This window comes from Coffea arabica, chromosome 9c (genome assembly GCF_036785885.1).
Source record: "Coffea arabica cultivar ET-39 chromosome 9c, Coffea Arabica ET-39 HiFi, whole genome shotgun sequence".
NCBI lineage: Eukaryota > Viridiplantae > Streptophyta > Magnoliopsida > Gentianales > Rubiaceae > Coffea > Coffea arabica.
In genome coordinates this window covers 43943137-43954506 of record NC_092326.1, presented here as the reverse complement: position 1 = coordinate 43954506, position 11370 = coordinate 43943137, and the positions used below count along the sequence as shown (strand labels likewise).

Sequence of the window (11370 nt, the reverse complement as noted above, 5' to 3'; positions counted from 1 at the left end):
CCTTACACGTCACAGACATGTCAGCATACACACTAAGAAGTGGACTTCTGCAACAGAAAGAAGGTTGGTTCAGGAAACAAGTCAAATAGCATAGGATGGGACTTGAAACTGGGGCAACGTTACTTTCCCCTCTTCAAGCCCCATTAGGGAACAGGGAAAAAGGAAAAAACAACTCATGGTTGTACACAAAATGGTTCAAATTGTCTTATGCTTCATTGTTTCAGTAACAGAAAATCAACACATTAGAGTAATGCATAGAAGATCTTAAGACACTATATTTTTCCAAATTGCAGATAGTGTAAGCATAGTTGTTCTGATTTTGTGTTAAGAGATCTGTTAAGACAAAAACATTCAAAGATAGGAATACAGAATAAAATTTTGTTCACTGATGGTACGAGTATGGAAAAGACCTGCTAAAAAGAAGATGATCATATGTGTTCCTGAGCTTCCTGTCAAACCTGCAATTGAAGTCAATTATATCAATATCACTGAGCTAAGATATTACTGCAATTTGTGACAACAAATAGGATTGTTCACTTATACAAGATGATATTCCTGTAGGGAACCATATTCTAAGTGTTATTTTGTGTAGTTACAGGAGGAATCCATAAAATCTTACTCCTGATTAATCCAATGAACGTCAGGAACAGATTGTCATTTTGAAATGATACAGAAAGCATATCAGGTGTTAATTCATAACTAGCGAAGATTTGACCAACAAGGTTAGTAATTTGTTGAGTTGCACCTAAATTTGGTACTTAGACTACCGATGTAATTGCTGTTAAGATTAAAGCTTACGCAAGTTGAGTGAAATGAGGATTTGCTTTTGTTTTATTGAATAAGAATGAAAATTTTGTTTAATGTCAGTTTGATTCCTTGATCATGCTTTAAATTCAGCTATTTTTTCTCAATTCAACGGAAGGATTTTTTTTTGTCAAAAAATCCATGGAATATTCCTTTATTAAGGTGCATGCATAATACCCTTAAAGAGGATGTTCAATTTCTTTTGGCAGAACCTTTTTTAAAAGTGTCATATGTATCCAGATTGCAATCAAGTCCCACATAACTGCGCATGAACTATATCTTCGTAAATACTTCATTGCCTTTTGAGGGAATGATAGTTGAAGGAAAATTTTTCATTAAAGAAAGATAACTTACACAAGTTTAAGGACCAATCCAATTATCTATACTATATACAAAGGAAATGAGGATTTTTTGGTTTAAACAATATTTTATCGCTTTATATCCATTCTAAACTACTTCCATAACTACTAAGTACTAATATGTCCTTCAACCAAGTAAAATGTATTTCTTGTTGTTTTATTTTTTTAATTTATTTAATAAATCTTAATTTTTATAAGCAACTACCAGTTGTGGTTGTGGATTATACCAAATAACTATTTGTTTATACATTTTACTTTGGCAAATTTTCTTCATAGCTATTGTAAAAATATCGAGCCAATTATCTTACAAATGATTTCAACAAGTGTACTATAAAAATGTTTTACAAATATATTTTTGGTTAGTTGCACGCATATTTGTGTATGCCTCAAACACTAGATTAATATAAAGTTTCACGGTCATGAATGATAAGACAGACACAAAGGTCTAGATTATTCATATCTTTTATTACCACAAAAGGCAAGATGGGCTCTATGGCCAATTGTTATAAAATTTGCCTTATAATGAACTCAAGAAGCAAAATTTGAGCATTTGAGCCGATTCCAATTTAGTTTTGTTTGAAAGCCACAACATGCAAAGTGATATAAGAACTTTGAACTGCAATAAAAAGCAAAAAGGTGGTGCAAGAACCATTCTCAACTTGGTTTAAATTTGACAATGTAACCCCATAACATAGGGTAACTGTAATCATAGGGTAACTGTAAGAGGGCCAAAATCTGTTCCATTGACAAGTTCATAAGTGGAGGTGAAATAAAAAATATGTATATCGAACAATATCATATTTCCTAAACGATTTAAATGAGGACATCCAGAATAAAATCAGCACATCCATACTTACTGAGTACTTGCTCATCGGAAAATCTTCTGCTAACATCTTTGCTACGCATTATTCTAAGCAAATCCTTGACTTCTGGAGATAGTGAATTGAACACCGTCGTAGGAAACCTCTCATTTGCCCTGGGAACAGCCTCAACAATCTCTGGGGCTGAATCACCAGAGAATGGTGGAAATCCAGCCAGCACTATGTGCTAGATCACACCACCACTCCACACATCAACCTTTTCATCATAATGTCTAACAGCTACCACCTCAGAGGCCACATAATAATGAGCCCCCACTACTCCAGATATTAGTTGTCCATCATCAAGGAATTCTGCGGAGCCAAAATCAGCTAGCTTAAGCTCATTCCAGTTATTAATAGTATATTATCAGGCTTGATGTCGCAATGGACCATCCGTAGGTGGTGACAATGTGCTATTGCCTCCATCAATGGTCTCTGTAGATGATTAGAAAATGGCCATGAAAATATAATTTTGCTGATGGGAATAGTAAAATGACAACATTAGTATAGTTGGCATTGTTCATAAGATGCTAAAGTTAACACCAACTTAAATGCCACCGAGTAGTATATTCAAAGCGTCACGAATATATCCTTTTTGCCAGATTTAAACAATTGTATAAGAGAATCCACTACAGCCCTTACTCCCAGCCGCTCAGAACTCCCACTAAATCTAACTCTGAAGGATCCAGCCTACCCCACCGTCCACTTTCCTACTCACCCTTTGGTCTGGACAACATGTACTTTATTATTTCTAAACTAGAGACCAAGTAAACGTAAAGGCTGTGAAGGGGATGGATAGGCATAGGCCAGATTAGATGTCTTGGCTAGATATCTGATTTACTACTGAACTTGATACATATCTGTTGATTGTTATGCTTAAACATTCAGAAATCTGATTTATCTATGTGATCTTGTGCCTTGATTGTTATCTAGGATAGCGAATTTTTAAATAATATGTGATGGCGGACATTTTTGCTGTTATTATTAATACCTTTATTATAAAAGGCATTTTACCCCCAGGAAAACCTTTAGGATGCATAATTATCGCAGTTTAAAATGAGTACACTAAGTAAAGATAACAAGTTGGAAGAGCAAAAGCGACGACGAAATGAGAGAGAAAGGGCTAAATATGCATCATTGTCTGAAGAAGAAAAAGAGCGACAGCGACAAAAACGCCGAGATGCTTATAAGAGAAGAAAACAACAGGCCTGTGAGGATGAAGCTAGAAGGTTGTTATTACAGCAACCTTTAGAAGTGAACGATGGAGACCAACAGAACAGTAGACCTTGTTATACATGTAGTATGACTTTAAATAAGAAGAGATAATCCCTAAGATACGTTTGACCAGGCCAACAAATGTTAATACATTATTTTTTAGATACACGTGACCCTTGTGGAACAAGCTGCACACAAACATCTCATGTAACTGAGACTCCAAACAACTGCCCAGGTTTGCAGATTATAATCTGGATCAATTCCAGCACTAAATGAAACCCTAATGTATTATTGAAACCCAAGGCTGATGTTTTATACATACATATATAGGCGCAGCCCCAAATCTTTGCTGTCAGGCCCCCTGTCGACATGCAGACACACATAAAACCTCAGGTTGATCCGCAATTAGTAACTTAAAAGCTTTAGTATAATTCCAACTTATATTCCACATATCCTATGTTAATTGTATTCAAAATTGACACTTATAGATCAACCGGTGATATGCAGTAGCTGTACTGCCCTGTTGACAGATGCTATCAATGATTTACCAAGGGTAACTATAGGTGAAGGTAACACTCTAATACAAAGTAGTCACCTATTCTATGATAAATTACATTCTAAAATAGTAATCAATTGCAATTGTTGATATAGGATCTTCATCTTCATCGACTGTGAACACTCAGAAACCCTCCACTCAGAGGAAGATATTGAACCAGATGACAGGTTAAAATTTTCAGATATAGAAAGCACCCTGCATTTTATACATATACCCAGAAAACTAAACGTTAATAAGAATGAGTTGTTTCTAACTATATCAAAATTATTGATTAGTGCCAGCTTCTGCAACGAACAAAGAAACTACAAAAAAAAGGCGGTCTGGACGACATAAACAAGGTAAATAAACATGTAAGAAAAGTGTGTCTAAATTGGCTAAATATAAGCGCCTAAATCAAATTTTATTAAATGTAGGCAGCTCTGTGACCAGAGGAACTGAATTGTTATCCTCCGTTATCTTAGAAGCTGATACTTTACCTGAAGTTGATGACTGTAAGTATTGCGGGGCGAAAAAATTCTTTTCAGAGACTGCTAATTTTTGCTGCTCAGATGGAGAGGTAGTATTGAAAGAAAATAAGCTTCCAGACATATTGATTGAATTGTTCACGGGGCAAACTGAAGAAGCTTTGTGTTTTAGGACATATGTAAGAACCTATAACAACATGTTTGCCTTTACGTCATTTGGGGTTCACTATGACAAGTCATTATGTAAGAGGACAAATGGGATATATACATTCAAGATACAGGGACAGACTTATCACTACATTAATCAACTTATACCTCATGGAGGGTCGGGGATGTTACATAAAAAATGCACTTATGAAGTCATAAAGGCAGAAGAATAAATTATATTGTTGTTTAAATGTCTATAGGAACTTTCATCTGAAACTAAGAAAAAAAACTGAACAGGAAAATAATCATGAGAAAATTATGTGCATGGCAATGGTTTAACAGTCTAAACAGACAATCTAAAATAATAGGAGATCCACCAAGTTCCCAAAAGTTAGGAACATTCCAAATGTACTTAATGGTTTACGGGACAACATGATCACAACGTTTAGAATTTGATCATCATCAGTGTGAAAATTACAACTAAGAAGGAGAGGACTTTAGCCAACTACTTGTTTGATTATTAGAGGTAGATTTATTTGGGATTTCAATTCTTATTGGCAGTTATTCTTTATTGGTTTCAACTTTCTAATCATCCACATTCAAGTCAAGTACTTTGATGAATAGCTTAAGCAAATTTTCAAAAGAACACATGAAAGAATAAACTTTGACACAAACTCAAATCAGTAGGACAAAGTATTAACTACCAATTCAAAATAATTCAGAATCTAACTATCACCAACATGAAAAAATCATCATACTTCAGTTCCTATACTACAAAATATTAAACAATAATCATTAATTGTCTTGAATCATAAGCACCAAATTCCCGCACGTCGCGCGGGCTGTACCTCCCTAGTGTAAATGAAGATGTTACATTGTGGGAAGGAAAAATTGTTACTCGTGCGCCACTTGCCTATTGGCGTTGCAGCCCCTCTCTTTGCGACTGAATTTGATTTTTTTTTTTTTTTTTTTTTTTTGGGGTGGGAACAGAAAAGCCAATAAGCTGACAGGGTGGCGGCGTTATAATCCACAAGTACACGTAGGAGAAGACGTGGCTTCCTTCATGTCCATTCTTCTCCTTTCTCATAATTCTCGTTCCTCTGGAAATTGAATCCCAAGTCCCAACCAAAAGCAAATCGCTCTTCTTGTAGACATATACTTGAGGAGTATTTTTTTTTTCCCTTGTTTTTGCGTTTGCCTTAAAATGAAAATGGCCTCCTCCTCCTCCTCCTCCTCTTCTGTGTTACAACATGCAATCAATTTCAGAATTCAGCAGCAGCTGGAGACCACCAACAATTCCAATTCCAGTTCCAGTAGTAGCAGAGGAGTTATTAGTTCATTGTCCTGGCGCCGCACTTTAGCTAATGCTCTGCGTTGCTCTTCCTCTTCGTCCTCTTCGTCCTCTTCGTCCACTAGAAGACACAGAATTAGAAGAATGACGAGGTGTAACGCTGCGGCGACGGCGGAGGTGGTGAATTTGGGACCCGGTACGCCGGTGAGGCCGACCAGCATCCTGGTGGTGGGGGCCACGGGAACGCTGGGAAGGCAGATAGTGAGGAGGGCCCTGGACGAGGGTTACGACGTGAGGTGCCTGGTCAGGCCTCGACCTGCCCCTGCTGATTTCCTTCGCGACTGGGGCGCCACCGTCGTCAATGTATTCTTCTTCTACTGCCGACTCCCTTTGTCCTTCTTCCTACCTTTTAATTTACTACTAATTAATTCTCTCCTCCTCTTCTTCTTCTTTCTTTTTTTTTTTAATTTAAATTTAAATCTCTGTTTCCATTCTTCCCTCTTCTTTCTTTTCCGGCTGATTCATTGTTTTTCCTGAGCAGGCTGACCTGAGCAAACCCGAGACGATTCCTGCAACCTTGGTTGGCATTCACACTGTCATCGACTGCGCTACTGGCCGTCCTGAGGAACCTATCAAAACTGTATCCACTTCTATCCATTCTACTACTGCCCTTCCTCCCCGCCGGGGGGCGCCGTTGCCGTTGCTACTTATTCCAAACCCCCTATTACTACTTGTTCCATTCACATACCTGTTCCATTTCTATTGATTGCTCTTCGATTTTTAACTAGTTCTAGTATTTTACTTCCACCTGCTACATTTTAGGTAGATTGGGAAGGCAAAGTTGCTCTTATCCAGTGTGCAAAAGCCATGGGTATTCAGAAATTTATTTTCTACTCCATCCACAACTGCGACAAGCATCCCGAGGTTCCCCTCATGGAGATTAAATACTGCACTGAGAAGTTCCTCAGGGATATTGGCCTCAACCACATTATTATTCGCTTATGTGGTTTCATGCAGGCAGGTTCCCCTACCTATCTTCATTTCAAGCTTCCCTTTTTTTTTTTTTTTTTTTTTTTGCTTTAACTACCTAATTCTCTTACACATTCTGCATTGTTTCCTCTCAATGCTTATAGCCTTTTGCAATAAACTTGTTTTTATGTAAGTGTTTTTTTTTTTATCGCTTAACTTTGTGATTTTGTTACTCCTCCTTCCGACACCACCAATTTGTTTGAATCTGAATCAAGCCACCAGATGTCGCCACACTGACTATAACATTTTCCTATCCGAGGGCCTTGTTTCTTCTTCTTACATTTGGATCCCCTTCTCATTTCCCCACTTCTTGCTTCCCCCACCTCCACTTCCCCTTCCCTTTCTTAAAGCTAAAATAAAATAAAAAATAATACGCGTAAAGTGGTTGAATCTAATTACACTAGATATTGCCTTACACATTTCATAAATGCTTGTGGCAGCCAGTATGAAGCAAAGGAAGTTTCGTAAGAATTTTCCCGCAAATTCAATATTGTATTTTCCGGTTCAATTCTTTCTGTGCATTCAAAGCGTCCCGCGTGCTATGTTCCTTTTTTTCCCAAAAAACAGAAGAATAATCGAAACACTGATTCCAACAACCTTCACTGACACCTGATTACACACCTCTTTGTCCAGGGCCTGATTGGGCAATATGCTGTCCCCATCTTGGAGGAAAAATCTGTGTGGGGAACTGATGCTCCTACACGAATAGCTTATATGGACACACAAGTAAATTTGTATTTCGGTAGGATCCAACATTGTTCGGTTTCTTTAACACGATTGATACCTAAAAATGCGCTTCTGTGTTGCAGGACATTGCCCGATTAACATTTATAGCTCTTCGCAATGAGAACATACATGGGAAGCTTCTAACATTTGCAGGGCCCCGTGCATGGACGACCCAAGAGGTAAAGATGGATCCTACAAACCATGAAATTCATTTTAGAAAGTACATGCACGGTTGTGGTTTCTTGTCACTCTTGACGCTTTGACTACCTCCCAAATTAAGTATTTTATTCACCAAGAATCGACTAGTTTAAAAGCTTTCTCCACTCAAATATACTCTGTGTAAATTCCTTCCCAGTTTCCTGTTCTCTTAGCTGAATTCCTGTGTAAGCATGCTTATGGTTTTCAAGAACATGTAGCGTAAAGAACGCCTAAAGCATCTTTGCTGACTCTTGTGAGCTGTATTTCATTTGCTATAAAGTTCACTGCTGAAGTGAGTATTGTACATTTAGATATACTAATATATATATATATCTATTAAAATGTATCCAGTTAATTCCATGGGTGTTAAGTTTGTTCTTATGTCAAGGGCTTCTTCTTTAATTACAGGTGATAACATTGTGTGAGAGGCTTGCCGGGCAGGATGCAAATGTGACCACAGTGCCTGTCTCAATCCTGAGATTGACACGCCAGCTGACTCGATTATTTGAGTGGACGAATGATGTGGCTGATAGATTGGCATTTTCAGAGGTAATTTACTTTCTATCCCATTTCGTTTCACTATTTTATGCGCCGAGGATGTTAATCTGCTTTGAAAGGAACGAATCTTATCATGAAACTGAATTTGAGATTGTAACACACTGATGATTTACTTTGGTTTTTATCTACAAGTATAACCCAAAATTCAATAGAAAATAAAATGGAGAACAAATAGCGCTGTGCTTCTTAGTTTGTATTGTAACTACCAGATTCACACACACAGATACACCCCTTCCTCTGCTAAATTTCACCTTAACATGATGCAGTGAGGTGCTCGCTTTAAAGTGATTTTTTTTTTTGTTTTTTTACTGTCAAACATTGGTGAAGATTACTGCATTTCTACATGTCTGTATACCTCTGCTTAGAGAAGAACCTTTTGCCAAACTTCTGTTTAGAAATCAATGCTAATTTTTCCTGTTTTGACATCCCTAGGTACTCACAAGTGATACCCTCTTCTCAGTGACAATGGCCGAGACATATTCACTTCTCGGTGTCGATGCAAAAGACATCATCACACTAGAGAAATATCTGCAGGATTACTTCGCAAACATACTAAAGAAGCTGAAAGACATTAAAGCACAGTCGAAGCAAACTGACATTTACTTCTGAAATGGAGTTTCTCTGTACAAGTTGTACATGCGAACTGTCAAGATACCTTGAAAACATTGAGCAAGAGGTGCGGTACTCCTTCAGAATTTTCAATTTTACTGGATCACAGTTAACCTCAGAAGACTGCAAAATACTTAACTGACAGACATAACCAATGAAAAACAATGGCCCAATTCACAGGATACCTGGAGAGGAAACATGCAAAGATTCTCACGTCTGCCTGTTGTCTAGTCTGTATATAGGGAATTCACTGTATGTTTTACACACCTTGGTGTTGAATTTTCAGATTGGGATGTGTGTCTCTATTTATATATATACACACACACACGTGTGGGTTCAAGGGAATTCTAAGCTTTACAAAAAGAAAGGAAAAAATTTGACAAATTAGGGAACTCATTCTTTTTTAATCTGGAACATGTCTCGATCCGAGCCTTTTGGACCTGAGCCAATACATCAAACCGGAGGGAAAGGCTGCGGTTCCACAACGTTTTTTGGGGCGAGTCACAGGTGCTTCAAAAAGCAGTTTCGATCTCAGGACCTTTTATGTCCCAAAAAAACCGCTGTTATCACTGGATCAACCTCGTGGGTGCTAGGGAACTCATGTTTAGCTTGAATAACATCCCTACAAGCTGAATTACCCCTCTTTTTTTTTTTTTTTGCCCCTTTTCAGTTCATGTTGAGAAAGTGTACATTTGATGTCAGGGCCTCAAATTGTTAAATGCGGACCTCATCTTTGCCTGGGAAATGTGGAACTCTACTCTATTCGTTAAATTGGGCCTTGAGTAGTCATTTCCAGAACACTTTGCGAGAGAGAAAGAGAAAGAAATTAGGACAGGAATTATGAAAAGAACTGGCCCAAAAGTTGGATCAATGTATGCTTCCATGTAACGTGGGCTCATCAGTCTCTAATTGAGGTGGCTCTGTGGGTTTGGAACTCATGGCTGGCTTGTGGCCTCATTATTCTTTCCAGAAAACCGATGTGAAAACAAGAAAAATTCAAACAATCTGGCATCAAAACTCGCATCGTGTGTATGGTCTTAGTTGATCATCTCCCCTTGTCCCTTCCCTCTAGATTAGACTGGATTAGCTTATAGGACATCTATCGTTGCCGATATAAAAAAAAAAGTGTATTGATCGTTTAAGAGAAATAAATTTTTAAAAAAAATCATGAAGGCAAAGGAATCGTAATATTAAATTAGTGTGTTTAGATAGTAAATTATTTGAGATAATTTTGTGAAAAAAATATTGTAGCACTTTTTTAATGTGACGTATGTAAGATAAAAAGGTGATTGAAAAATATGTTGATGATACAAGCAAGTCAGTGTGTGTAAATAAGTAACGTGCATTCCAAACACATTAATTATTACTAGTTTTAATACCTTCTCGATTTCCATATAATTCCATGTAATGATGAAACAATGAGACCGAGACAGGGAGTGGCGAAATTTGGTGGAATCACTGGTCCTCACATTTTCACAACAATAGATTAAAAAGTTGGACGCAACATAAGTAGGCGGGCCAACACTAAAGACCAAAAAATTCCGTGGGCCCCCTCGTTGGACCTTTGGGCTGATTGGCGGATCTATTCCTCCCAATTATTACCTTGTGAATACCACTGCTTTTACTGTTCCGGGACCATGAATCATGATTGGTTCAAGGATTAATTTAAATTTAATAAATAGGTATGAAATGAATGGTTGAAAAGAAATTGCGGGCACACCACACAAAAAGAAAAGGGAAAATAACCTGCTTTATCCCTCGCATTTCGTAAAAATATTCTTCTAGTCCCTCACTTTTAAAATGAAGCAAATTCTTCTTTGACATTTAAAAATTAAAACTTTTACATCTTATCATGCACCGTTAGCATATTTGCTTACGAATCTAGATGTGTATCATAAATATAAAATTTGGTGTTTAAATTTAAATTAAAATGATATGGCGGTACATAAAACCGTCCGTGCATACAATAAGGAGAGATTAATCTTTCGTTTTTATGTTATAATTTTTTATTTTTTCTTTTTAGGTACATTAAATTTCACACGAATATCAAGTCGAGTTAACCAAATGATCTACCAATTACACCCCCAAAATTTGCAATCAGGTTGATTAGTGGTTTGATTGAAATTTGGGTTCGGAAATGTAATAATTTCAGTTTTTAAATGTCAAGGACGAAATTGCTTCACTTTAAAAGTGATGGACGAACAAAATATTTTTATGAAATGTGAATGATGAAACCGATTATTTTCCCAAAAGAAAATGAACAAGTGCACAAAAAAAAAAATTTTTTTTGGGTTGTTGCTATTATTTATGTCCAGGTTCTTCATGAGTGATTATACACATAGCTAGAGAATTTTGTCCTCTCCATACCAAAACAGCCCAAATTTTACCCTTTAAGCTGTCAAAATTTGACGGAATACTTGACAAGTACTCCACTTTGCACCGAGGCATAAGCTGTGAAACCGAACCATAAGATGGGGGGGGGGAATTATAGGGCATTGAAAATTGTGTCCAAAAAGAACATAACAATTTTTCTGTGAAAAATCACAATCCAACA

The 11370-nt window shown here is 37.1% G+C and overlaps 2 protein-coding genes and 1 long non-coding RNA gene across 3 annotated transcripts; 1 reads left to right on the top strand and 2 right to left on the bottom strand.

The window, feature by feature from the left end:
* On the bottom strand, positions 1-519 carry LOC113708003 (uncharacterized). Its single transcript, XR_003452389.2, has 2 exons — positions 411-519; positions 1-47 (listed from the first exon to the last, which is right to left on the bottom strand). It is a non-coding gene; the product is annotated as an uncharacterized lncRNA (long non-coding RNA).
* A 1457-nt stretch (positions 520-1976) lies between these two features.
* On the bottom strand, positions 1977-3062 carry LOC113708491 (phosphoenolpyruvate carboxylase kinase 2-like). Its single transcript, XM_072064704.1, has 3 exons — positions 3038-3062; positions 2222-2335; positions 1977-2167 (listed from the first exon to the last, which is right to left on the bottom strand). Exons 1-3 carry the CDS (start codon positions 3060-3062, stop codon positions 1977-1979), a joined length of 330 nt encoding a protein of 109 aa, XP_071920805.1.
* A 2395-nt stretch (positions 3063-5457) lies between these two features.
* On the top strand, positions 5458-9161 carry LOC113708898 (protein HIGH CHLOROPHYLL FLUORESCENCE PHENOTYPE 244, chloroplastic). Its single transcript, XM_027231600.2, has 7 exons — positions 5458-6059; positions 6238-6336; positions 6519-6713; positions 7359-7451; positions 7535-7630; positions 8058-8198; positions 8640-9161. Exons 1-7 carry the CDS (start codon positions 5610-5612, stop codon positions 8814-8816), a joined length of 1251 nt encoding a protein of 416 aa, XP_027087401.1. The 5' UTR covers positions 5458-5609; the 3' UTR covers positions 8817-9161.
* The last annotated feature ends 2209 nt before the right edge of the window (positions 9162-11370 follow it).